A 26,779-nucleotide genomic window follows, 5' to 3' on the forward strand; every position below is an offset into this window, starting at 1 on the left:
CGGGGCTTCCGCTGAGGCATCAAAACACAACGCGTCCATCATGGCGCACGCAGGACAGCATTCTCTGGTGCTTTAGTGGTTATCAGGGCTGGACGGGCAAAAAATCGGTCCTGGAATTTTGGGCCAGAGCGGCCCACTAAATTCAATCAAAATAAATAAATACAGACTTTAATCTCAATTTAATTTCTGTATACTGTCTATAAAGATATTTGTTGAGTTCTAAAAAATATACTATTCATTCATTTATTTTTCTTCGCATAAGTGCCTTATTTATCAGGGGTTGCCGCAGTGGAATGAACTGCCAACTATTCCAGCATGTTTTATGCAGCAGATGCCTTTCCAGCCACAACCCAATATTGGAAATCACCCACACACACTCATTCACACACACTCATACACTACAGCCGATTTAGCTTATTCAATACACTTTTCACTCAGGCTATATTCAATAATAAACATAACACAAACTGCCTGCTGATGCATGGGTAAATCTTCATAGGGAACAGTGTACTTTATAACCTCATTCACCTCATCCTGCTCGCTGTTTCACTATCTTAACAATGAAAACATAATATAAGCTGCATATTTATATGAGCATCATCTTCACTCTGCATATTTATAACAAAACAGGCTTAAATTTAACTGCCTTCTTTCATTTCCATTTAAAAGAATGAACTTTACCCCGTCTCTTTTGCAGAATATCAGTTTTAATAACCAATAATGGCCATTATAACAGTATAACGTGCATTAAATTTAAACGATAAAGGTAAGCAATCAGTCAGTGTGCAGAATCAGTGTGTTACATAAATTAATATATTAGCTTATCTTTGCACTCAAATGCCAAAACAGTTAACTGAGAACAAGTGATTCAAAAGAGTTGTTAGATAGAGACAAGAAGATGAATTCAATATCACGTTTAACAACTATAGTGAGATCAGATCATCCAGCAGATGAACTGTCTGACATGCACTATGCTCTCACCTGGGGTTTATGCTCACCCGCTGAACTACTGGCTCTTGGCAGAGAGTGTGTGTGTGTGTGGTCACATGATTTGCACTTTTAGCCGTGTACTAAAAGGAATGGGAACTTTTCAGAATCGCTAAATGAAACGCCGGTGTATTTCCCGCGATTTCTCTGCGCCTCCCTTGCGTTTTTTCTCTCTGACTCTCGACTATTTTGACAAATACACACAGACGACGCACGCTCACACGGAGTCCAAAATAGGAGTTTGTGATTGGGCCAGCCCAATGTCAATACCGAAAAGAGAAAATGGGCTGCAGAGTGTCACATGGGCCGGCCCGGTCTGTCTGTCCGGGAAAAAAAGCATCTACTTTCAGATAGTCACAGATCACAGGAGCGTCAATTAATAAGGCAGAAAAAAACGATAGGCTGCAAAGCCTTTTATGGGCCGATCAGATCATAAGACGATGATCAGCCCGGCCCAAAAAGTATGTCGGCCCACTGGGAAAGTGCCCGGTTTGCCAGATGGCCAGTCCACCCCTGGTGGTTATGATGGAAATCCTGTGGGTTTTAATGGAAATTGTATTTTTTTCTATAAAGGGATAATTCACCCAAACATGAACATTTACTTATTATACTCACCCTCAAGCAGTTCCAAGAGTTTCTTTCTTCTGTTGAACACAAAAGAAGATATTTTAAAGATGAAAACCTGCAACCACTAACTTTCATGATAAAATATAAACATACAAATATAAAAACAGATAAGGTGAATCTTTCAGCATTGTCAAAATAACTTCTTTTGTGTTCAACAGAAGAGAGTAAAACAGGCAGAACACGTGAAGGATGGGTCAACGATGACAGGACTTTCATTTCTGGGTAAATATCCCTTTTCCAGTGGGAATATGCAGCCTGCCTGCACACTAGGAATATAAAAGGCACAGTTCACCCAAAAAACGAAAATTCTGTCCTTTATTCATATTCTTTTGGCTTAGTCTTTTTATTAATCTTGAATCGCCACTCTTACATCGAATTCCTCGCTGCTGTCCCAGCAGGTAATGTGTTTAGACGCAGGACACCTGCCTGAATTTCGATCCATTTTTATTCTTGCTTCCAAAACAAACAACTCACAATAATTTCTCAATGTCCTCCAATCGAGCGTTTGTGTGTCTCTGGCATGCTTCTTGCTGATTAGGTTCAGCTGTTATTGACTTTCCTACAGTGCAGTGGCCAGTATGCCCCATAGGTGGCAGCACAACAGCTGGCAAAAAGCAGGCCTAAAACAATACAAAATAAAATCAATTAAATGCATTACTATCTTTCTAATTCAGGGCTCCGACAGCCACAGTTGAATGAACCGCCAACTTATCCAGTACAATTTTTACACAGTTTCAGCTGCAACCCATCTCTGGGAAACATCCATACACACTCATACACTATGGCCAGTTTAGTTGATCAGTTCCCCTATAGCGCATGTGTTTGGACTGTGGGGGAAACCGGAGCACCCGGAGGAAACTCACACCAACACAGGGAGAACATGCAAACTCCACACAGAAACACACACTGACCCATTTGAGGCTTGAACCAGCAACCTTCTTGCTGTGAGGCGACAGCACTACCTACTGCACCACCGCGTCGCCATTCTGTCCTCTAATGATGCTTTAATTGTTACTTCTTAGGTGAATTCAAACAAGATGAAGGAAGGAAGGAAGGAAGCTGGAAACGACTGACGTCCACAGTATTTGTTTTTCCTGCTATAAAAGTCAATGGTTGCAGATTTTCAGCTTTTTTCTAAATGTCTTCTTTTGTGAGAGAAACTCATGAAGGTTTTGCACCACTTGACGGAGAGTAAAAAGTGAGTGCATTGGGAACTGGCCAAAGTGTGATGATTTTTAATGATATTTGTAGTGGAGATCCTTCTAATCTATTGCTAATGTCTCTGTTCATATTCAGCATCTATATTTAACATTACTAAAACAAATAACAAGGTGACGCAGTGGGACAGTAGGGTTAACTGTCGCCTCACAGCAGGAAGGTTGCTGGTTCAAGACTCAGCTGGGTCAGTGTGTGTTTAGTGTGGAGTTTGCATGTTCTCCTAGTGTTGGCGTGGGTTTCCTCCGAGTGCTCCGGTTTCCCCCACAGTCCAAACACATGCGCTATAGGGGAACTGATCAACTAAATTGATCATAGATGGGTGGTTCCCAGTGCGGCTTGTAAAATATATGCTACAATAGTTGGCGGTTCATTCCGCTGTGGCGACCCCTGATGAATAAAGGGACTAAGCTAAAAAGAAAATGAATGAATGAATGGAAACAAATAACGAAGCAAACCTGATTGTTTAAATTCCACCTCCTTTATTGAGAGAAAGGTTTGTCACAGAGAAAGCACAGTATTCAAATGACTGCTCAGCCAGTCCGTGGGTCCTTATTTTGGTGAGGAGTACTAACTCATGATTAGAAGAGTTGTGTAAAGATAAGGCATACTGCAAATTATTGGGTTTGACACTCAAAAGTATAAAACGACACGCACACCCTAACATAAATAAAGCAGCTCCGCCTCACTGCTCAACATTATCATGAGCGAGCACAGACAGGGTCGTCATTACGCCCTGATCCATTGCTTTTCTAAGACAAATGTAGAACTACCAGTGTGAATATCAGTGAGTGCACAGTTTATTCTGGTAAAGTGGAGTGATGAAATGCAGATGCACATTAACACAGGTAAACTGCTGTATAGAGCAAAGTGTATTGCTGTGTTCAGATTAAATACTGTCACCCACAATGCATTGATGCTCTGTGCCGAGTGAGCAGTGTTGTGTATCTCAGGAGCAGGATTCAGCCCTTTGCTTCTGATCCTGAGCTGTGTGAATGCGTGTGTGTGATGTCAGAGATCACAGGTGTGTGTGCAGGTGTGATCTATGCGTGTGCGCAGTCGGGTTCATGATGTTTTCAGTAATGTACGCCACCAGCAGACAGATGATGACCAGCATCACACAGATGGCCCCGCCCACGGTCGTCATGGCGATCACGATGTCCTGCATCCCGCCGGGGGCCAGGCTGAACTCCACGCAGGCCTGGGCCCGGTCTGTGGCGTAGGGCCGCATGCAGAGGCGGTAGGGCACGTTAGTGTGCAGCTCATTGAGTAAATAATCCCTGCAGCTGCTGCCGAAGTGAACCCCGCCGCATTCGAACTGTGTGTAGCTGCCGTTCCACCAGCAGCTGAGCCTGAAGCCGCCCGGCTGCCCCGGCGGGGCCACAGAGTCACTGAGGGCCCACTGGATGAACACGCTTCCATTGGTCAGTATGTTTGCCGTGAGCTGCCCGTCCCCTGAGCTCACCTGTTGGCAGGACCCGCTGGCACACCTGAAGTCAGGCCGGGCGTATCGGAAGCAGAGCCGCCCGGGATCACCGGGGCCTAGACTGCGGTAGGCGCACAGGGGCCCGCTGTCCCCCAGAACCCGCAAGCGGCCCTCAGCACTGCTGTTGTGCTGGAGCTCAAGAGGGAATCTCAGAGGCTCTTTATTACTGTCCGTGGCCTCATTATGCACATCGCTGGTCCGGTTCGGTAGAGCAGAACCTCCAGTGTTCAGAAACAGGAGGATAGCGCAGCTTCCCAGAAGAACCGAGTCCTGTCGGCGTGTCATTTCTGATTTATCCGGTTATCTGCTCACAATTCACGGCGGAGAACCAGAGAGCGCGCGGCCGCCATCACACCGGTGCGCGTGCGCGACGACCTGCGAAAAAGCCCAGAATGAACAAACCGATGCTAAAACACGGCGTCAAACAACACAACACAGGCGAATACCACTGCTGAAACACTCCCAACGTGAAGAGTGCTGTCGTGCGCGAGGATCTGCGCAAACAAAGATGAATATATCAAGAAAAATTACCTCAGAGAAGGAGAAGAGCTTCCGCTGCAGCCGCCGATCAAGAGCGCGCATCTGTCTGAGTGCGGGAGCGCGCGCGTGTGTCCGCAATCACTGTTAATTCACTCACTCACTCACTCACTCTCCTTAAATCTGTCTGCAAAACACTTTTTAATATAGCAAATACGGTCGAAAATCATAACTCTGATGAAGGTGGTTTAGAGCAGATTAACCCGTTTAATCTGATTGAGTGTTCCCGACACTAAACATGCAGTTTTACTGTGTTTTTGGACAAGTATGTGCTCAATCAAGAGTAGCAAATGTACAAACTTTGGGTTTATTCTTGTGTGTGTCGTCCTGAATACGAGAACTGGAAATAAACAGATTAAGGAGTGACAATGGAGGCTTCTCCGCTATAGAATGAAGCAGTTTTTATCTTGCATATAAAAAGTGAGCAGGAAATATAACCTGTGCTAAATAAGCTCAACACAAAAACTGACAAATATAGGCAAGATTTTATCAAATCAGCTCAAGTGTAAACAAGCGACCATAGTGATAGATGCTTTACATAAACATGAGTTTGTGTTTCTGTATGGGAGAACAGCCAAACACCGCTGTTTATATGCATGTGTGCGCATGGCGCCATCTAGTGTTCATCACCAGCAACCCCATCAGGACACTCTGAAACAAACAAGATGATGAATTATTTTTCAGACAGAAATATCAGAGTGTATTTATCAGCAGTTTATATGAGGACATTAACAAGGGCAGGCACAAACCCACCGTCAGAGTGACGCAGGACACATGCGGTATTAGGAGAAACACACACACACACACACACACACACACACACACACACACAGGAGGCCTGAGTCAGCCAGTCCACTAATGATGAGGACATGCAGAATCACACACTGATTAATAAGACCCCGGAGATCTTCATCAGCACTGCGGTTATTACTAAAGTTCTGTTTAAACAAACTTCCCCACATGAGTCCGTTCAGTTAATGTTGGCGTCATGAACACACACTGCAGTATAGTGTAGTGCACTGTACATATTACAGTATCTGCTGTTTACTGGAGTGTACCAATACACCCTAAAACTACAGTATTGCGACATTTGTTTATACTACTGTAGTTGTTGTGTTACCATAGCAACTGTAGAATCACCACAATAGTTGTTGTTACCATAGCAACTGTAGAATCGCCAAAACAGATCAATTACTATAGTTGTGTTACCATAGCAACTGTGGAATCGATAAAACAGATCAACTACTGTTGTATTACCATAGCAACTGTGGAATCACCACGACAGATCAATTACTATAGTTGTTGTTACCATAGCAACTGTAGAATCACCACAATAGTTGTTGTTACCATAGCAACTGTGGAATCGCCAAAACAGATCAACCACTGTTGTATTACCATAGCAACTGTGGAATCACCACAACAGATCAATTACTACAGTTGTTGTGTTACCATAGCAACTGTAGAATCATAACACATTAATTCAAGTGCTTGACTATTATAAATTACTCCAGTATTTTTAACATTTATAGTCTGTATATTCTCTGAACCTTCGGAAACCTAATAGTTGCTTTTTCAAGATCCAACTAAAATGTTTGTTTTAATTATTTAAATAATACATGAATAATGTTTAGTGAACTAGATAATGTTGAAGAAGCGCTCTGTTAGCATTATGCTCCCTGTTAGCAAAACACGCCACTGAACATGTACAAGTTTTTATCAATAAATAACAAACTCTTATAAAACATCATGTAAAGACTGATGTAGGAACAGTCCCATAGCTGATCAGATGTTTGCCGTCGCTCAGGCGTTCAGTAATTGATCACAGGCCTGAAATCTGCTGTTGAGTGAGTTTTGTGTGTGTGTGTGTGTGTGTGTGTGTGCGTGTGTATATATGTAGATGTACTACTGTTGATATCTCAGTGGACAGGATGGCCAGCGCTGGCTCTGGGACTCTGGAGCATCTTCAGCATGTCTGAGGTCCTGACGGTGGACGCGGTTCTCTTCGGCCTGCTGGTGTTCTCTGGTATCATTGGAAACATCATGGTCATCTATGTGGTGAGAAACACACACACACACACACACACACACACACAAACACACACACACACACACACACACACACACATGAATGAAGATAAACATATGTGTTCCTGATTCAGGAGAGGGATTTCTGGTCTCTCACAGGTCTTTTAAATCAGTCTCCTTCTAGCTACACTTATGTGAAATCTACTTTGGATACCATTAAAGTAGTTTGACCAATTGTATGACCAAAAATAATAAATATTATGTATCCGGCTGGGTCAGCTGGTGTTTCTTTGTGGAGTTTGAGTAACCCTCCGGTCCTTCGCCTTGAGCTGGGATCAAACCGGCAACCTTCCGCATGGGAGTCAGAAGCTCTAACGAGGAGGCTAAAGACCATGACCTCTAGTGTCTTCCACCTTTACAAGTCAGAGGAGTGAGGTTTACCTGCACAGCACTTCACTAGCTGGCCTCTGTTTGCATGTTCTCCCCGTGTTGGTGTGGGTTTCCTCCGGGTGCTCCAGTTTCCCCCACAGTCCAAACACATGCGCTATAGGGGAACTGATCAACTACTGGCCGTAGTGTATGAGTGTGTGTGTAAATGAGTGTGTATGGGTGTTTCCCAGTACTGAGTTGCGGTTGGTAGGGCATCCGCTGTGTAAAACATGTGCTATATAAGTTATCAGTTCATTCTGCTGTGGAAAAACACATTTATAATCCTTTAAAGCGATGTTAAAATGACTTTAAAAAGTTTAATTTTTAGTATTTACTGTATTTTAAATGCTTTGAATTTGTATAATGACAAAACAATTCTGAATCTATCATTCCTGAAAACAACTGAGAAAAAGATAATTATGTTTTCATGCTACTTTCACTGAAGTTAATCAGGTTTTTACATTTACATTTACATTTACATTTAGTCATAGCAGACGCTTTTATCCAAAGCGACTTACAAATGAGGACAAGAAAGCAACTTACACAACTATAAGAGCAACAATGAATAAGTGCTGTAGGCGAGTTTCAGGTCTGTAAAGTCTAAGAAGGAAAGTATTAGTAGTATTAGTAATTATTATTATTATTATTATTATTTTTGTACAGTTAGTGTGATATTCAAAGAGGCAATTGCAGATTAGGAAGTGAAGTGGAGACTAAATAGTTGAGTTTTTAGTCGTTTCTTGAAAGTAGCGAGAAACGACTTTTTAAGTGATGCAAATTTTAACAAATTGATTGATGTAAGTTATAAGTCTGCGCTAAGCACACGCTGCTGTGATGTTTATTTCAGTGTGCTGATGTACTGACAGCTGGAACAGAATATTGAGTGGGGGCGGGGCTTTCTGTTGTGCGTCATTCCCTCATAGGAGGCCAGCTAGTGTGTGCTGTGCAGGTAAACCTCACTCCCCTGACCTCTAAAGGTGCTCTAGCGACAGCTGCCGGGGGTCATGGTCTTTAGCCTCCTTGTTAGAGCAACTAACTCCCATGCGGAGGTCGCCGGCTTGATCCCAGCACGGATCGGGTTGTGTGGTGTAGGACCGGCGGGGTTACACTTGCAATAAGGGGCGGGATTAAACAAAATGATTAGACATTTAAAAAAGCGAGCGATTGCTCCATATTTTACATTTCTGTCCAGAGAGGTCATGTTTTGATCCTCCATTGGTCTCACACAGTCGTAGTGAACTGTGATGCACAAACTTGCGTGTCCGGTCTGAGGCATGTTTGTACGCATGGATGGAAGTCTATGAGGAGAAAAGTCCAGTGTGACCGCAGCTAAACAATAAGAGGGGTGTGGCTAACGAATAAGGGTCCATTTCAAACGGTATATATCGCCCTCCAAAGGGCACTTGCTGCCAAAACTGGCCACTTCTAACGACCCTTTGGAATGAAGAATTTTGACAAACACAGCTGATGGACACACTGGGACATCCTCGAGCAGGGAAGCTGATTGATGTGGGGTTGGAGCGAGCCTGTTAGAGCGTTAGTCAGTGTTGAGTCCTGTTGTTTTGTGTTTACCTTATGATTAAAGTCTCTCACTCTGAATGAAGGTGCGCTAGCAAAATCTTGATTTCACACAGACTTAATGTGACGTAAAAGTCGATTCAGCGTGTCAGATTGACAGAGTCCATGCAGTGAGACGTGTGTGTATTTCATCTGTTTCAGGTGTTTGACTGTGCTAAATTGTGCGCCTCTCGCCACCTGCCGCCGTCTGACACCATCCTGGTGCACCTGTGTCTGGCTAACCTGCTGACGTCAGTGTTCCGCACGGTGCCGATCTTCGTGTCGGACCTGGGCCTGCAGGTGTGGCTGACGGCGGGCTGGTGCCGCGTCTTCATGCTGCTGTGGGTGTGGTGGCGGGCGGTGGGCTGCTGGGTCACCTTGGCTCTCAGCGCCTTCCACTGCGCCACCCTGCGTCGCCAGCATGTCTCCATGGGGCCGCTGGGTCACTCGCGGGAGCGTCGCCGCGTCTGGGTCGTCCTGGCGGTGGTGTGGGCTGCAAACCTGCTGTTCTCGCTGCCGGCGCTGGTCTACACCACACAGGTGCGTGGGAACGCTACGGTGGAGCTGATGGTGATTAGCTGCACCACACGCCCCCTGCTGGGCTGCGTCTGGGAGTTTCCCACCTTCCAGCAGGGCTATGCCTTCGCCTCCTCCTCGCTGGCACTTAATGAAGTGCTGCCGCTGGTGCTGATGGTGGGCACCAATCTGGCAACCCTGCAGGCACTGGGCAAACACATCCGGACGGTGAGGGCGGGCGGCAGCACGGGGGCGGAGCTGGACCGGCACGTGTCCAGCGAGAGGAAGGCGGGTCACGTCATCATGGCTCTGGTGGCACTGTTCGTGGGCTGCTGGGTCCTGCAGGTAGGCACAGGATGGCAACTAGTTTTAAGCTTTACCACGGTTTGGAAGGGGCATCACGGTGACGCAGTGGATAGCAAGATCGCCTCACAGGAAGGTCGCTGGGTCAGTTGGTGTTTCTGTATGGAGTTTGCATGTTCTCCCCGTGTTGGCGTGGGTTTCCTCCGGGTGCTCCGGTTTCCCCCACAGTCCAAACACATGCGCTATAGGGGAATTGATCAACTACACTGGCTGTAGTGTATGAGTGTGTGTGTGAGAATGAGTGTGTATGGGTGTTTCCCAGTACTGGGTTGCAGCTGGAAGGGCATCCGCTCTGTAAAACATATACTGGAATAGTTGTCGGTTCATTCCGCTGTGGCGACCCCAGATTAATAAAGGGACTAAGCCGAAAAGAAAATGAGTGATGAATGACGCGGTTTGGAAAAGTCGTAAAACCTCTAACATTCTGTTTCCTGTATATGTGCACGGTTTTTATTGTGTTTTTGTAGGTTGTGTTTAAGCTTTTACAGGTAGTTTGTTAGTGCAGCAGTATCTCAGTGTAACCGTGATATCTCTCTCTAAGGTTATCATATTGTCAGAGTCTTACACCGGATCATACCTCTCTGCAGGTCGCCGCCGTCACCTACTACAACCACAACCGCGGCGCTCACGCTGAGGGGCTGCTGACCGTGGCGCATTTCTCTGCGTCGCTGTTCGTGGGCTTCAGTCCGCTGGTGGTTGCGCTTGGACACGGTAAGCTGCGGCGGAGGATCAGCGGGATCCTGCAGAGCTGCATGCACCGGCTCAAACAGACACAAGACAAACCAGCAGAAATCACGGAGAAAGACGGACGAACAACACAGAGTGCCATGAAATAACGACCCCATGTAGCATTGAATTTAAGATTCTTCGCAATTGATGGCGAGTCAAATGATTGTGTAAATTTTCAACAGAGAGTCAGAGAGTGTGTGAGAGAGAGTGTGTGTGTGTGTGAATGACGCAGCATGTCTAATAGCTCATTGTTAGCCTCCTCCACAAATATTTCTGAGAATGTTGGGTAATCCTCATTGGTGCAGCACATCCAGTTTACAGAGAGGAATAAACTGCCACTACATCTGCAGCCCAAATTGTACACTATGCACTATGCACTTACACACTCCACAGTATAGGATATGTATGTAGTGTCGTCATAAATGGAACACTAATGTTTCTTTACTAAGCGAAAAGTCAAAACCGTTTCCAGGATGACGTTTGATGGTTGCCAAATTAGCTAAATAAATGACCAAATACTACATATGACCACATTCACCATTGGGAGGCGCTATAATCACTCTCATTTAGGGTTGGGTAACAAAACCCAGTGCCATTATAGCACCGGTACCTTTGGAATCGGTATGCACCGGACTGAATCAGCATATGAATTTCAGTGCCTAATTCCGGTGCAACTGGTGCTGCAACAAGAACGTATGCCATGCGTTTTAGATTTCGCAAGTCGGCGGCTGTCCGTGGTGCCCAGCCACGACTAATGACTGTTCATATTTCTGCAGTGCCACAGAGCACCATCAGGATAGTTTCGTTTTAAATAACATGCGAATGTGCACGTCTGTTGTGTGATGCCATCAACTGTCATGTGCGCGTCGTGCCGCGGCTCTGAGCGGCGCATCCAGTGTGTGACGTCCTTAAGAAGCATCAAGGGGTGCATCAAAGGCACACATAGGTAAGCGTTGTGTCACACCATCTCTAAATGTTTAATTCTAAACAGGTTTGAGGGACACTGATGTCAGCGATGTCAGGCGTTTGTTATTGTAGCTTGAAGAGGGCTTAGCGCGCAGTACAGCACATGCGGTGAGCGACTCCCTTCATCAACACGTACGATCGCGTTCATCTAATTAACACAAAAATGCAACAGTCTATTAACCACATCATGTTTCATAGTCATTTATTAAATTAATTACAATTTAATATAAAAATTAAAGGCTGATCAATTATAATGACTAATATATCAACACAACCTCACGGCAATTCGTAACTTTTTCATTTAGTGGCTAATTCGTATGAATTCGTACAATCTAACTCGTATAATTTCGTACGATTTGCTCATCCCCCAATGACGGTTGGGGTAAGGGGTGGGGTTAGGTGCCACGCCTCCTTTTTCGTACGAATTCGTACAAATTAGCCACTAAACTGGCAAAACGTAAAATACTTACGTTTTCTCATGAGATCAGGCTGAATATATATATATTTTGTCAAATAATTTTGTGTCTATAAAGTATCAGTTCAGGCCCTGTTTTGGCACTGGTACTGCTTTAAAAGTATCAATTTAGCACCGGTATCGAAATAACCCCAAACTATACCCAACCCTACTCTCATAGGAGAATACTGCTTTCACAATCCAAAATAAATTAAGCAAGCCAACATGAGCACCCGATTGCTCTGTCCTTTCCAACAATCCACTCTTGATTTTACAGAATGAATGAGTGCATCATCCGGGTAACTAAAGTGCACTATTCTTAGAGTTTTCAATGTGAATGCACTACTGACACTATTTATACTACAAAATGGCGTAGAATAGTGCATGAGTATGCAATTTGGGACGCACCTTATGGCAGCTGTAGCTACTATAGTTTCTAATGTTTAAGTGAAGCGCATTTATTTCAGCTTGTGATCAAAACTGACTGGAACTACCTTTGTTTGCTGCCTAAATTGTTATTGAATTACCTGTTCAAGATGTTCATCTGTCTCCCAACTCTTCTTTTAGAGTATAACCCATGCGGCATTAAACCGTCTGTCAAAATCAAATAAAGGCTGAGACATGGTTTTACATGATGCAGTGGTTTGTTGTAACTTGTTAAATCTACAAAACTGTTTCGGCACAGATATGCCTGCTTTCTATAGCATAGGCCTCAAACTCAACTCCTGGAGTGTCGGAGCAAAACTGTGCAGAGTAGCGGCCCAAGGGGAATTGAGTTTGAGACCTATGTTCTATAGCAGCGGTCACCAATCTCGTTCCTGGAGGTCCGGTGCCCTGCAGGGTTTAGCTCCAACTTGCCTCAACACACCTGCCTGGAGGTTTCAAGTATACCTAGTAAGAGCTTGATTAGCTTGTTCAGGTGTGCTTGATTAGGGAACAAGTTTGGAGACCCCTGTTCTATAGGCAGCACAGAGACCATGCTGAATATTGATGTGTTGACAAAGAAGGACACACACAATTTCCCTTTAAGACAAAACTTCCCTCTAGTTTAGGGGTGCCCAAACACTGGAGGGCCAGTGTCCTGTAGAGTTGAGCTCCGACCCCAATTAGACACGCCTGAACTAGCTAATCAAGCTCTTACTAGTCATACTTGAATAGTCCAGGCAGGTGTCTTGAGGCAAGTTGGAGCTAAACTTTGCAGGACATCAGCCCTCTAGGACAGTTTGGGCAGCCCTGCTCTAGAAGGACTCTTGGCCACATAGGTTCAGGGCTACTTTAAAAGTGGGGAAGGGGGTGTGGCCTGTTTCCTCTATCTGGTCCACCCTGGGATTTCATCAGTCCCCGTTTTTGATTTGGTCCCCTGTAATAGCCCTTACTCCACCCCTCCCAAATACATAGGAATAGGAATAAAATCCTCCAAGCTGATTTACAGAGGTGCATTTTTTATTTAATCAGTCAAACAAACACAGAGCTGGATCTCAGACATGACAACAACGTGATGAAGTCCTCTCTGCATCCGACCAGCATGCCCGAACTAAACAGGCAGATTTACATGCCGAGACACAGTTTCCGGATCGATCTGGAGAGCGACAGTCAGATCATATGCGACAGGACTGACTTTATGAAGGCCCTGAGCTTCCGGTGTCCCACAGCAAGGATGATGGGGGAAAACGCAATGAAGCTCATGTTCACGAATCGAGCAATGATGAGCAGGAACTCTGTGGACTGTCCGCGGTTGTAATTGAAATAGTTGACCGAGATGACATTAGTGCCCCAGGATGAAATGAAGAGGATGTTGAGAGCCAGAATCACCTGTGCAAACAAAGGTTCTGTTAGTGCTGTTCAGCCCAACTCAGCAATTGCAGATAGAGAGTCTGTACTCACTTTAGCGGCCCGCCGCTCTGCAGGGATGCGGGAGACCACCGGAGCGTCCTCACCCTGACTGGCAACAGTGCGCTTGTGTCCGTGTGCATACAGCGTGCAGAGCGAGCCCAGATTGGTGATGTTCATCAGGCAGATGGGGATGGACTCGTGGAGGATCATGGAGGAGGTGGCGAAGGCCAGGCCACTGTAGGCTGAAGGAAAGTCCCAGATGCAGCCCAGCAGTGGCCGAGTGGTGCTGCTCACCAACATCAGCGTCTGCAGGACACACCAGAGGTACACGGTCAGGCTTATCCAGCTGAACAATAATCTAGAGATGTTCGGTGCTGATCCTGGACACCCACTGCCCTGCAGTGTTTATCCAAACACAAAAACAAGCAGGCATGTGGTAAAAGCTTTGTCAAACAGGACAATCTTAGATTTCAGAACAGACAGGGATGGAGCTGGTCTAATGGAAAGAGGCTAATCATTTCAAAGTTTAGCAGCAGCTACAAAATATGGTGATATCCTCGACATTGTAGCCTAAACTTAGGAATGAACAGAAGTCTCTGATTTGATGAGTGAAGTGATGTGTTTGGCTGGTGCTCAGTCAAGAGGGCAGAAAGGTAAGATAGTCTTAAGAAGTAAAGATGTAACATTTTTAAATCCCCTCTGTAGCGCAACCAGTGAAGCAAACGCAAGACAGGAGTAAAAGGATCATGTTGACGTGCAACGGTTAAAAGTCTGAACAATTGTAATCAGGACACAGCTGAATGGCTGATCCCAAAATAAAGAGAACTGCAGTAGTCCACTCTTGACTCAGGACTGTAAACCCCTGGAATAAAGAGATGGACTGACCTCTGTGGAGTTCTCGTTTCCGTTCTTGGAGAAGATGAAGGCAGGGATGGAGTAGATCAGGTTGAGGCTCCAGATGAGGCAGAAGCCCAGGATGAGGGATAGTGGGGGTCCGCGAGGGCCGTGCAGGTTGATGACAGGAGGAGCGACCCGACGCAAGGTTTGGAAGTGAAACGCGCTCAGAAAGAACGTCGACCAGACATTAGCAGAGCGGACCCAAACCCACAGGCCCATCATGAACTGACACATATCTCTACTGAGGAAAATCTGCAAGAGATGTACAGAACATTAGAGAGTGGTTATTACACAAGATATTGACATATCTCCTCAATGAATTTGTTGGGTTCAGGATTATGGTTTAGCTGTAGAGATTGAACCTTGACCTCAGTCCCTCAACAGTTCTCTACTCATGATCAACTACCCCCAGACGTACCTCCACTCCCAGGTCGGACACCATCAGGACTGTGTTCCTCAACAACGACACCATCAGGTTTGAGAAAGCCATGTTGACCAGAATGACATCCGAGCTCCGCACGGTTCCCGTCTCCTGCAGAAGGCTCTGTCCGACCACCGCGATCACCGTAGTGTTCCCCGCGTTCCCCAGCAGCACCAGAACCACGTACAGCATGATGTAGAATGGAGATGAAGTGATACGCTGACTGATGTTCACGGGTTTCTTTTGAGGCGCCATGTTCCTTCTTTTGCACCAATGAAGCAATGAAGTGTTCTTCAGCGATCAATAGAGTGTTCTTCAGTGATCAGTAGTATCCTTTCAGGATCAATAGAGTGTTCTTCAATATTAAATGAAGCGCTCTTCAATCCACGCTCTAGAGTTCTTCAACGATCAATGTGATGTTCTTCAATCATTGGAGCGTCTCTCAGAAGGTCTGGATGTTGTCATTTCTCCATCCCCGTTGTCTCCCTCTCTCCACAAGCCCCTTTTATAGGTCCCGGTTGCCAACAGAATATCAGCCCAAAGCAGCATCAGCTTCATCCTGCTGTCATAGACGCGGTGAATGGCAGCTGAGATTCCACCAGAGATATGGATGTTTTGGGATCAATGTGCTGAGCTTGCGTCCTCACACACGCGGGATTAACTATCCCCACCAGGTTAATTAGACTCTCGCTAGTAAGCAGCCTAATTCATTAGTAAACCCACCACAATCCCATAGAGTGTGGGTCCAAAGACACTTAAGAAGGTCCGTACTAGCACACGCTCGAGCTGATAGAGCTGCCATTTAATACTTTGTTTGCACTTTTTACTCTATTTGATAGAGCATCCTGAGTCAAACTATTGATCCTGAGAATAATGAATGCTGAGGGTCGATTTAGATGATGCAGAAGTTCATGATCCGCCACCATTGAGTTATTGTGTCACATTATTTGGGAAATTAAACCACAAACATTTCGGAACATTTCAGTTACAGTCTCCGGAAAGATGTTGGAACATTGTTGGAAAAAGTTATTTTTTCTAAAGTAATGTATATTAAAGTCGTAAGCCCTTAAGTGACTGAAAAATGTAATATATTACTTTTAAAAATAACGTTCCACCAACACTGTTTATTAACAGATTTGACAGATTTGTCATTTGTGTTCATATTTATGTTATACTATTAATAACAATGATTTATTAAAAAGGGAACTTTATGTTGACGCGGTTCTGAAATGAGAAACAAAATGTAGGGCGGTGCAGGATTTCATTATTTAGGAAGCGATTGGATTGACAGACTGCTAACAAAATGAAGGAAGATTGACCAATGGATGAGACACGCACTGATAGCCCCGCCCTAAAGGACTGAAAGCCCCACCCCAAACTACTGATAGCCTCGCCCTGGCAGATTGATAGCCCCGCCCCAAATAGCATTCGTTCTGCCTTAACGAACAGATAGCTCCGCCCTAAAGGCATTCCATGTGACCAGGAATCTAAGAAAAGTGGTTTGTCAGAGCAGGGAAGGTTAATTGATTATAGATCACGAGGGCAAATTCATTCATTCATTTTCCTTCAGCTTATTAATCAGGGGTCGCCACAGCGGACAGCTATATTCCAATACATGTTTTACACAGCAGATGCCCTTCTAGCTGCAACCCAGAACTGGGAAACACCCATACACTCTCACGTTCACACACACTCAAGGGCAAATAAATTTTTACAAAATAATAAGTGAATAAAATAATTACTAAATCTACCACAGTATATACATGAGAAAATAAGAAGAGCACATTCTGTTTTCATGGCGACTACAGTGAATTGTGGTGAATGTAATGGTTGGTGAAATAGCGCTGCCCTTTAAACTCGAAGCACAAACAGACAACTATTCACATTATAAAGGTTTACGAATAAAAACAAACAGAATGATGTACAGATCTCGTGTCAGACGCTGTAATGTGTGATGCTAGTTTCCGCATTAGCGAGAGACTGATCAGATTGAGGCGGATGTAAATTTTGAGTGTTTTCCACAAACTGCGATTTTCTCTCTATCGTATAAAAAATGTCGCTGGTTGTCGGTGCCAATAGGCTAGTGGTTTAGTGCAGCGACATATAGCACCATGGTGCTCACGGTGACCCGAGTTTAATTCCCAGCTCGAGGTCCTCTGTCAACCCTTCCCTTCTCTCAATACTGCCACCTCTACTGCCGTTTCCAAACAAAGGTGAAAAACTCCAAAAATATTGATTAATAAATAAATAAAAACCCTGGTCCGCCCCTTATGATAACTAACCATGCTTATTTTATACCCAGCATGCTCCATGTCAACCTGAAAATCAAAAATAACAACATCTAAAACATCTAAAAAAAAGAACTAACTTTCGATGCGTTTTCGATGCTAATTTAACGTCGTTTTGACATGCAGGTAGTTTAAATGCATTTTACAAGCACTAAATCCAGTGCAGGCGACGCAGTGGCGCAGTAGGTAATGCTGTCGCCTCACAGCAGGAAGGTTGCTGGGTCAAGCCTCGGCTAAGTTGACATTTCTGTGTGGAGTTTGCATGTTCTCCCTGCATTCGCATGGGTTTCCTCCAGGTGCTCTGGTTTCACCCACAGTCCAAACACATGCGCTATAGGGGAATTGGGTAGGCTAAATTGTTTGTAGTGTATGAGTGTGTGTGTGGGTGTTTCCCAGAGATGGGTTGTGGCTGGACGGGCATCCGCTGCGTAAAAACATGCTGAATAAGTTGGCGGTTCATTCCGCTGTGGCGACCCCGTATTAATAAAGGAACTAAGCCGACAAGAAAATGAATGAATGAATGAAAATCCAGAGCAAGTGTGTAATCCGGCATTAAAGCTTTCAGGTGTTCAACCGTTCCGTGTCGTTATTGTGGAGGTCAAACAGCATCAGTGTGTGGGCGTTCAACAGATGTAAGTCAATAGTGTTTTATTGTTGCCGTATTGATTACTGTTTGTATAATCAGTTTTACGGCAAATGCCACGGTTAAACTATGGTAAACCTGTAACAGGCATTGTAACCACACAGTCGATGTGTGTGAATGGGTCATCTGAGCTCAGTCCGCTCTCAGAAACACAGTTTTACAGAAGAATTTCTTGTGTACCTGTTAATGGGCTAAAGCACAGGTCACAAACTGGATTCCTGAAGGGCCGCAGCTGATTTGAGCAAATCTCTGCAGAACTATTAACCACAAATCTTCATTTGAGGTAATGACAGTATTTTTCATGACAGTCAAGCAAACCTAGAGCTGATTTATTTCATTCACACATGCGAAATGAACTCAACTGCTCTGAAAGGCATCCCTCTTGAAAAGATCCATCTCAGTTATCTGCTGATGGATGGTCAGTCCAGTGTGGCGATGCTGCAGTATGAGCACTAGGTGGCAGCACACACTCATCAGAGCCTCACAGCTGCGCTCGGAGATAACAACACAACTCAATACTGCAGTCAATGGGACTCAGACTCTCTGATGCAGGAAACATCAGTAGATGAAGCACAAGATGAGGAACTCTTACATGTCCCTGATTAAGGCATCCGTCTAGTGCTTGGCTCCAATGTTGAAGACTAAAGAACAACCTGCTGGGTAAATATAAGACACGCTGGGTTAGTCTATCATAAGAATCAGGCTGCACAGTTAACCCGAGATACTAAAGAAGTATACCTCACACCAAGAAGGTCGCTGGTTTGAGTCTCGGCTGGGTCAGTTGGTATTTCTGTGTGGAGTTTGCATGTTCTCCCCTTGTTGGCGTGGGTTTCCTCTGGGTGCTCCGGTTTCCCCCACAGTCCACCTGTGCTATAGGGGAATGGAATAAGCTAAATTGGCCATAGTGTATGGGTGTTTTCCAGTAATGGGTTGCAGCTGGAAGGCCATCCACTGCGTAAAACATATGCTGGATAAGTTGGCGGTTCATTCCGCAGTGGCGACCAATGATTAATAAAGAGACTAAGCCGAAAAATAAGTGAATGAATGTCCTGATTATGAATGATCTACTCTATCTCTAATGTTTGCACGTCTCTACCTGGTTGCATGTCTATAAGGTGCATTTAATATGCCATAAATTAATAAACCTAAATTTAATGCATCCGTTTTGGTGCACCAGTTTAAATAAAGCAATGGATTTTAAATGCCACACAACTGCTTTCATTGTTGGGTAATCAATGCAACTTTATTAAAAATAAATATGTGACACGTTACATATACCTGATGATGCTGAAAATAGATATATTAGAAATAAATAAAAGGCTATATATATTATACAGTCAAGCCCAAAACTATTCAAACCCCTGGCAAATTCTGACTTAAATTCCGACTTGTTGAATTTGGGAGTACGGTATGATTTCGTGCTCGACTGCATGTATATATTTCATTTCTGAAGCTTGTATGTCCATAGGTGGCGACAGAGAGCGATTGAATGTGTCAGGATTGACGCTAGAAATGCTCGCAGTCTCCGGTGTCCCACGGCCAGGACGATTGGTGAAAGTGCGATGAAGGTGATGTTGCCGATACGAGCGGCGATGAGCAGCCAGTCTGTGGACGATCCGCGGTTATAGTTGAAATAGTTGACAGAGATGACGCTGGTGCCCCACGACAGAATGAAGAGGATGTTGAGCGCCAGAATCACCTGCGCAAACACACAGAGACGTCTCTTTATTATCACGTACTCTACAGCATTATTAACGCAATTCCATTATGCTTAAAACTGCGCAAATTGAAATTCAGAATTAAAAACACAACTATTACAGATGAGTAAATTTCGCAAAAACAATAAGTTGCTCGCATGAGGTTTCAAAAAAGGACACTTTCTCAAAATTGCAATGGAAACATTTTATTTATTTTTGTACTTACGTGTCTTGGAGTATGCTACAGAATATGATCAATCTTAATGATGCGGTAGGATCATTCGGTAGATCTGAATCCACTTGAAGAATTTTTTATTTTAAACATTGCACATTCTTACAAGAGTTAAAAAGATATTCTGCATTTGGTTAAGCAGGTGAATTCGTAATATTAATGCTTTTTTAGCGATGCAGAGACTGTGTTTATATTTAGTTTATTTAATTTTATTTAACTCTTTAGAGACTGAGTTTATCAAACGTGCGGCCACGGTTCAATACTGCTGCCTTATTAAATGTTAAAACTAAAACAAGAGCTTCAAATATTTGTGTTATTTCTTTAGTAGCCTTAATAACGCTAATTAAAAATAACTTTTGAGGAATAATAATGATTTAATATAGTGCAGCTGTGGTTAACTTCATTCTTTAATGCTTGGATGTAGAGATATATTAACAAGGTACAGAACTTAAGCTGCGCTCACACTAGAGTTTGTGCGTAAGAAATTCTGTCGTACGGCGCTGTCAAAAGGGGCGGGATTAAACAAGTTTATTAGGCATTAAGTGACTGCACCATGTTTTAAATTTCTGTCCAGAGGTTATGTGATGCGATTTCACAGGTCAAAGTTCACCCAGCTTGAACTTTGCAACGAAGTGAACTGCGAAATTTGACGCACGAACTTGCGTTTTCGATCTGACGCATTCGGGTGTGTATAAAGGAAAGTCTATAGGGAGAAAAGTGTGAGTGCAGCTTTAGTCTTAATACAATCTTAATTTATTAGTCCTTTATGTAAATTTGCATTAATGCATAATGATTTGCTAATAAAGCTTCTATAGTCTCCCTCTGTGAGAAATAATAATGTGTTAAGTGTGATGCATGTGGACGTGATTTTTGAAAACAGTTATTTACGATTTTAGGTTGAATTTAGTTTGAAAACAAGTGGATAATGCTAATGCTGCCAAGAGTTGACACTAATATTGCTCAAAAATTGCGTAAAGGTGTAATGGAAATGCTTATTGATGCAATGTAGTAAGAGTTCTATCCTCAAACATGAGCTGACTTGCTCATGAACTCCCAGCGGACCCTCTTCCCAAAGGATCGCAGCCATAATGGAGGATCCATGATGATCATTAGTACAGGAAATGACATCATCATTACACAATTAGAGTTCGGGTCTGGGGCAGTGCTGATTAGTCCAGTCCAACACAGTTCAGCCCTGAAGTTTCCAGTGAGTGTGATCAGCCGTGTGTGGAGCTGAACCTTGGAGTAAACCTTTCTATCGTCCGGACAGATTTGACAAAGCCACCAAAACCCAAACCAGACTTTAACTGGTTTATGAAACATTGAGGTCATCTTGTTGGTAAAAATCAAGCTCTAGTAATCTCTATTAATAAAAGTAACCATAAATATTGATGACATCATCGGGCAGTTTCTCTTTGTCCAGCAAGAGAAAGCACAGAAAGCCAAATAATTTGCAGATAGAGGACATGAATATCATCATCGATGTGTAATCTTTACATCATATTAAGATCTGGGTTGAAGCCTAGTGATACTTAACATTACAGTCACATGACCTAACCCTAACCCTGGTCAGTGTACCGTTCACATAGCAATCATTTAGCATCGAAACAGTGCATGTGCTGACAGATTTTATTAAGGGTCCACATGTGCACCTGCATTGTCTTGCAGTAACTGCTTCAACCACCAATAGTTGAAGAAAGACAGCACAAATGAAACTGAACTGATGCGCATGTAGATCAGGGATTGTGCAATACAGTTGGAAAGTACTGAAAGGTTAACGTTTAGCAAGAGATTGCACCTGGATAGACCAAAAAAGTTAGTATACTTTAAGTTTAAGACCTGAGTCTTCTTTGACGATCTCCTTACCTTTGCTGCCCGTCGCTCTGCAGGGATGCGGGAGACCACCGGAGCATCCGAACTCTTCTTGGCGGCTCTCCGAGCCTCACCGTGAGCATACAGAGCCAACAGGGAGCCCATGTTGGTGATACTCATCAGGCAGATGGGGATGGACTCATGGAGGATCATGGAGGAGGTGGCGAAGGCCAGGCCACTGTAGGCTGAAGGAAAGTTCCAGATGCAGCCCAGCAGTGGCCGAGTGGTGCTGCTCACCAACATCAGCGTCTGCAGGAGAGGTCAAAGGTTAAAGTAAAGGAACTCACATGTCAAACTCAACCAGGGACCGCTAAAGAGATGGACTGACCTCTGTGGAGTTTGCGTCTCCGTTCTTGGAGAAGATGAAGGCAGGGATGGAGTAGATCAGGTTGAGGCTCCAGATGAGGCACAAGCCAAATATCAGGGATCGTGGGGGTCCGGGGTGACCGTGCACATTCGAGACAGGAGGAGCGACCCGACGCAGAGTCTGGAAGTGAAACGCGCTCAGAAAGAACGTCGACCAGACATTAGCAGAGCGGACCCAAACCCAGATGCCCATCATGAAGCGGCACCAGTTTCTATTGAGGAAAACCTGCGAGGAAAGAAGGTAATGATTTCAGACTGAACACACATCAACACATTTATAATTACTTTACTTTGATTTTTTACACGTTTAGTTGACTTTAATTTACATGCCAGCTAATTCTCATCAGAGCACTGGAAGACTGTGAGTAGACCAAACATTCTCCTGAATGTCAACTTACACTAACCCTAATTCTAAACGCTGATTTATACAACTGCGTCAATCGCACGCTTATGCTACAGCGCAGCCTGCGCGTTGACACATAGCCCTACGCTGTGGCCGTCACTCAAAAAATGTAACTACACGTCGCAATGTCACGTAGCGCAAGCTCTGTGATTGGTCGGCATGGTAGCGCTGACGAGTCTGGGCGGGACCGAGAGCCGCGTGAATGGCGCGGGCCTGATGGAGCGATTGTTTACAAGTGTGGAGTCCCGTGAAGGAGCTCTGGATGAAAAGTTTTGTTTTGTGTTTACCTCATAGTTAAAGTTGCTGCACGTCCGCCGGTTCCTGCCTCAAAATGAGCGAGTTTGAGCCACTTGTACATCCCGGAAGTGTTCAGAAAAAAACAAAACAGCAGTGAAGAAACTCGACACAGAGGAACATTTACACCTCACTGCCCACTAGCGCTTCAGAAGTGTTAATGCAGACCAACAGAGACAGCGTGCAGAAGTATAAATGCACAGCTACGCGCGTTGCATGCGCCGTGGGTTACGCCGGTCACTTGACGCAGAAGTATAAACCAGGCTTTACGAGAATTAGTTGCCATGTTGCTGCAGTGTAAATTATATTCAACAAAAGATACCATAAAATTAAAGAGATGCCATAAATTCATAACCAAGGTCAAGCTAAATTGACTGTAGACATTGTTCTACATCTGCCTTATGTTTATATTTTAGCATTTACCAGACGCTTCTATCCAAACCAACTTACACACACACACCTGGAGCAGTGGGCTGGGGGGAGTAGATGGGGGTTTGGTGCCTTGCTCAAGGGGCTCACCTCAGCTGTGGTATCGAGGGTGGTGAGAGCACTGGTTATTCACTCCCAACACTTCACAATCCCTGCTGGTGCTGGGACTCAAACCTGCAACCTTTCTATCACAAGTCCAGTTCTATAACTGTTGGGCCACGGCTCTCCCACATACACAGAGGTTTACCACTCCTGTTGACCTTTTCTCATCCAATTTTGGAAAACCGAATCTAGTCCTTATTCCTACCTAAATAATGGAAAATGTTCTGTTTTTGAAGCGATACGTGAAGCTTGGTGGAAATAAACAGAATCAATTTCCACAGAGAACCTTGCATTGACCGCATATTTGGCTTTTATCTAAACAACTTGTATTATTTTGTCCAATCTCAGAGAAGGATTGTGGTAGTTCTCACACAGTCTGCTTTGACCTGACTGTTTTAACCTCTGCCTTGGACCAATCTAAATCCCTGCACAAGGGAACCTCTGTGCACCTCCTTCAGGCACTTTTACTCCAGCCTAGGCACGGGTCCACTGCTTTCTAGTTTGAGATTTAACAGCTCCAAAACTTTGAAATAATTTTATCAAAGCTAAATTAGCTTAACTTAGGATCTAAACAAGTTGAAGTCTAGCACAGGTATACAGTAGTCAACATTAGAAATGGATTAAACGACTTCTTCAAAGTTGTCCTAAGACAAGAACGATCAGTGCACATTTTTTGATGAGATGTATTGCTCCACTTCAGAGGTACTGTACTGTATACCTGTATTAGATGTCCTCCTGCTTACATCTCACAATAGGACTGGACTTGTCGACTGTACCTCTTGCTCTTATCAGCGGTCTGAAGATCAACCGTGTGTATCACATCAATTATTAAGTACTATGTTCCTTCTTCAAGCATCAATTTACCCTGAAACATCATCAACCGACTTCATTTCAAGCACTCATCCATCACGCTGTCATACCTGCACTCCCATGTCGGAAATCACCAGAAGAGAGTTTCTCGTCAACGACACCATCAGGTTGGATAAAGCCATGTTGACCAGGATAATATCAGAGCTGCGGGCGACTCCCGGCTCCCGCAGAAGGCCCTCGCCAACCACCCCGATGACCAAACTGTTCCCCAAGTTCCCCAGCAGCACCAGAATCACGTAAAACGCGATATAGAGCGGAGATGAAAGTGCGCGCTGCGAGACGGTCAGGGGTTTTGCCGTAGTAGCCATTCTTTATCAATAGAGTGTTGCAAATGCTGCAGATTTTTCAGTATTTATGAAGCGTCTCTCTGTTACGTCTCGGTGACCTCATACCTTCATCACCACAGTTACCACATATATATCAGCCCAACACGCCATCCATCCTGGTCCTGCCGCTGAAGGAGAAGATACCATGAGGGGCCGGCGAGATTCCACCAGAGATACACATGCATTAGGACACACCTGGGACGCGCTGTTCCCACCAGACTCATTAAGCTCACACTAGTTAGCAGCCTAATTCATTAGCGTGTGCACCTCCATCCCATAGGGATTAATATCAGGGGTCCAAACAAACTGCTTAGCTGCTTGCTAATGCTAACTTTTACAGGCTTTTAAAAAACAAAAAACTAAAGAGTCTCACAGTTTTTAAAAGGGATGAATTTTATTAAACTCTTGTCTTTTAAAAGGCTGTACAGAGCTAATGCACTACGTGTAATGTGACTTATGTAATCAGATTACTTTTGTGAAGTAACTAGTAAGGCATTGCTCACAACTCACAATACAAATAATTAATGACATTAAACTCATCCAGAGTTCATCTTTAAGAAAAATAAACTGATTTTCCCTCATGTACTGTCTGACATGAATTCCAGAGGCGGGAGAAGTCAGATGTGTCTATATAGTGCTTACTAGAGGTAGTTCTGCTTCATGTGAACATGTTTACTCATCTCTCCTGCACAAAGAGAGTCACAGTGTCCCTTAAAGTGAACAACAGCTGTGAAATGAAAAACTCTGAATACTGTAAACATCGCGGAAAATGTTGACCTTGTGAAGAAAGTTGAGGGCTTGTTTGTTTTGTTTGAGCTCAACTGTGCAGTCATGAATCTACCTTTCCTTCAGTCATTCAAAACTTGTTTGTTTATTAATTATATTCCATCAAACAGGCAAACCCAGGCCAGATATAAACAGTACTGAAAAATGCTGCTACACGTTACTTTCCTTGAAAAGTAGTAACTCAAGACCACGATCTAACACTATTACAAGTAACTTCCCCAACACTGGCAGCATAAGAGGGTTTACAGATGCGGTCTGATTGGTCGGTTTTGGGTCCCTCCCCTTTACACCTGATGACATCATCCTTTTTTCAGCACTTGCTCCCGCTGTCAGTGTCTGTGGGATGTAGATGGAGAGGAGACACTGCGTCTGCGTCTGGAAGACAGAGAGACGTTGGGTAAACCTGTCCTGTGAGGTGAGATCCAGGTGTGTGTGCTGCAGGTGAGCTGTTACCTGCGTCTGGGAGACGACCGGATGCAGCGGGTGTTATGGCGCTCATCACTGCGCTTCCTGCTGAGAGAGAAAAGGGAAACACTAGTGCACTACCTGCTGCCGTCCACTACTGTGTTTAACATCCAGATGCACATCAGACTGGAGACAGAACACATGTAAGACACTCTCAGACAGCATGAGACTCACTCACATGTCTCTCCTCCAGATCTTTCGACAGACGTTCTTGAGCGCCAGATGTGACAGTGGAGATTCATGGTTCTTTTGGGTTTCTGCAGGAGATGCTGAGGAATATTGAGAGATTAACCATGTAAGGAATAACTGATGATGGGCTGGTGAATAATTAGAGAATAATGAACACTTAATGTCGTCAGTAACGTTGTCAGTAACGTTGTACTTTTCTGGGGCCAGGTCATGTGGGCAGCGGTCTTAAGAGAGAACCCCAGACTCTTTCTCCAGCTCCACCAGGGGAATCTTGTGGCATATATTGTATATAATACAGGACTAGCTGTGATCAATCATAAGCACTTGATCCTCTTGACATTAGTTTATTAATAAACGTCACTTGTACATGTAGTGCAGGTGAGCAACAGTGTCACCTGTGTCTGAGGTGTTGGAAGACGTTCAGCACATCCTGAACTCGCCGCGGCTCCTCCTCGATCTTAGACGCCAGCTGAAGACATGCCATGGTGACCGTCTGCGTCACGAGAGGTCACAAGTGGTGAGAGGCAGACTCAGCTAGTTTAGAGATGTCTCGCCTCCGCGCAGTGTCTCACAAACGCCTACAGTAGAAGAAGCAATGGAACAGGATCTGGGCCGTTTCCATGGCGACCTGACAAAACAGTCATCGACAGGTAAAACACGCTAACGCTAATATTATGAGGAAAGTTAAAGAGGCTGCGCGTGGAATTCAGAAACTTGTGCTAGTTGGCGCCACCGCTGGCCAATCAGTGAACTGCAGTTGTATAGAATTGCGCAT

The 26,779-nt window shown here is 44.4% G+C and overlaps 4 protein-coding genes across 8 annotated transcripts; 1 reads left to right on the forward strand and 3 right to left on the reverse strand.

Annotated features, from left to right (window-relative positions):
• Positions 1-26: 26 nt before the first annotated feature.
• Positions 27-12,526, forward strand: ora4 (olfactory receptor class A related 4). Of its 3 annotated transcripts, none has more exons than XM_073936145.1 (4): positions 27-78; positions 6,750-6,907; positions 9,026-9,724; positions 10,330-12,526. In XM_073936145.1, exons 2-4 carry the CDS (start codon positions 6,821-6,823, stop codon positions 10,576-10,578), a joined length of 1,035 nt encoding a protein of 344 aa, XP_073792246.1. In that variant the 5' UTR covers positions 27-78; positions 6,750-6,820; the 3' UTR covers positions 10,579-12,526. The 3 variants fall into 3 exon arrangements, with proteins under 3 accessions (XP_073792246.1, XP_073792245.1, NP_001410742.1); XM_073936144.1 differs by lacking the exon at positions 27-78 and adding an exon at positions 1,674-1,836; NM_001423813.1 differs by lacking the exon at positions 27-78 and having other exon boundaries at positions 6,740-6,907.
• Positions 3,292-4,907, reverse strand: fndc10 (fibronectin type III domain containing 10). The gene is made up of 2 exons (XM_005168283.5): positions 4,847-4,907; positions 3,292-4,690 (listed from the first exon to the last, which is right to left on the reverse strand). Exon 2 carries the CDS (start codon positions 4,598-4,600, stop codon positions 3,848-3,850), a length of 753 nt encoding a protein of 250 aa, XP_005168340.1. The 5' UTR covers positions 4,601-4,690; positions 4,847-4,907; the 3' UTR covers positions 3,292-3,847.
• A 788-nt stretch (positions 12,527-13,314) lies between the features above and the next one.
• ora3.1 (olfactory receptor class A related 3, tandem duplicate 1) lies at positions 13,315-18,482 on the reverse strand. 2 transcript variants are annotated; one of them, XM_002666101.6, is made up of 4 exons: positions 15,040-18,482; positions 14,610-14,873; positions 13,776-14,030; positions 13,315-13,703 (listed from the first exon to the last, which is right to left on the reverse strand). In XM_002666101.6, the coding sequence occupies exons 1-4, from the start codon at positions 15,295-15,297 to the stop codon at positions 13,485-13,487; spliced, it is 996 nt and encodes a 331-aa protein (XP_002666147.3). In that variant the 5' UTR covers positions 15,298-18,482; the 3' UTR covers positions 13,315-13,484. The 2 variants fall into 2 exon arrangements, with proteins under 2 accessions (XP_002666147.3, XP_009294044.1); XM_009295769.4 differs by having other exon boundaries at positions 13,776-14,120; positions 15,040-16,416.
• A 713-nt stretch (positions 18,483-19,195) lies between these two features.
• LOC100535282 (olfactory receptor class A-like protein 4) lies at positions 19,196-25,725 on the reverse strand. 2 transcript variants are annotated; one of them, XM_009295770.5, is made up of 4 exons: positions 24,289-25,725; positions 22,103-22,366; positions 21,769-22,023; positions 19,196-19,672 (listed from the first exon to the last, which is right to left on the reverse strand). In XM_009295770.5, exons 1-4 carry the CDS (start codon positions 24,544-24,546, stop codon positions 19,415-19,417), a joined length of 1,035 nt encoding a protein of 344 aa, XP_009294045.1. In that variant the 5' UTR covers positions 24,547-25,725; the 3' UTR covers positions 19,196-19,414. The 2 variants fall into 2 exon arrangements, with proteins under 2 accessions (XP_009294045.1, XP_073792950.1); XM_073936849.1 differs by lacking the exon at positions 24,289-25,725 and adding an exon at positions 23,298-24,127 and having other exon boundaries at positions 19,200-19,672.
• Between the last annotated feature and the right edge of the window lie 1,054 nt (positions 25,726-26,779).

The sequence above is a fragment of the Danio rerio genome, chromosome 22, assembly GCF_049306965.1.
Source record: "Danio rerio strain Tuebingen ecotype United States chromosome 22, GRCz12tu, whole genome shotgun sequence".
Taxonomy (NCBI): Eukaryota; Metazoa; Chordata; class Actinopteri; order Cypriniformes; family Danionidae; genus Danio; species Danio rerio.

Coding starts and splice junctions, on each gene's coding strand:
- ora4 (XM_073936144.1), top strand. CDS start 1,815: ATGACAGGACTTTCATTTCTGG. Junction 6,908..9,025: donor ACATCATGGTCATCTATGTG/GTGAGAAACACA, acceptor CATCTGTTTCAG/GTGTTTGACTGTGCTAAATT. Junction 9,725..10,329: donor TGGGCTGCTGGGTCCTGCAG/GTAGGCACAGGA, acceptor ACCTCTCTGCAG/GTCGCCGCCGTCACCTACTA.
- fndc10 (XM_005168283.5), bottom strand. CDS start 4,600: ATGACACGCCGACAGGACTCGGTTCTTCTGGGAAGCTGCGCTATCCTC.
- ora3.1 (XM_009295769.4), bottom strand. CDS start 15,297: ATGGCGCCTCAAAAGAAACCCGTGAACATCAGTCAGCGTATCACTTCA. Junction 14,121..14,609: donor GAAACGAGAACTCCACAGAG/GTCAGTCCATCT, acceptor TAAACACTGCAG/GGCAGTGGGTGTCCAGGATC. Junction 13,704..13,775: donor CAGAGCGGCGGGCCGCTAAA/GTGAGTACAGAC, acceptor TTGTTTGCACAG/GTGATTCTGGCTCTCAACAT.
- LOC100535282 (XM_009295770.5), bottom strand. CDS start 24,546: ATGGCTACTACGGCAAAACCCCTGACCGTCTCGCAGCGCGCACTTTCA. Junction 22,367..24,288: donor TTTCCGACATGGGAGTGCAG/GTATGACAGCGT, acceptor CTTTCCTCGCAG/GTTTTCCTCAATAGAAACTG. Junction 22,024..22,102: donor GAGACGCAAACTCCACAGAG/GTCAGTCCATCT, acceptor CCTCTCCTGCAG/ACGCTGATGTTGGTGAGCAG.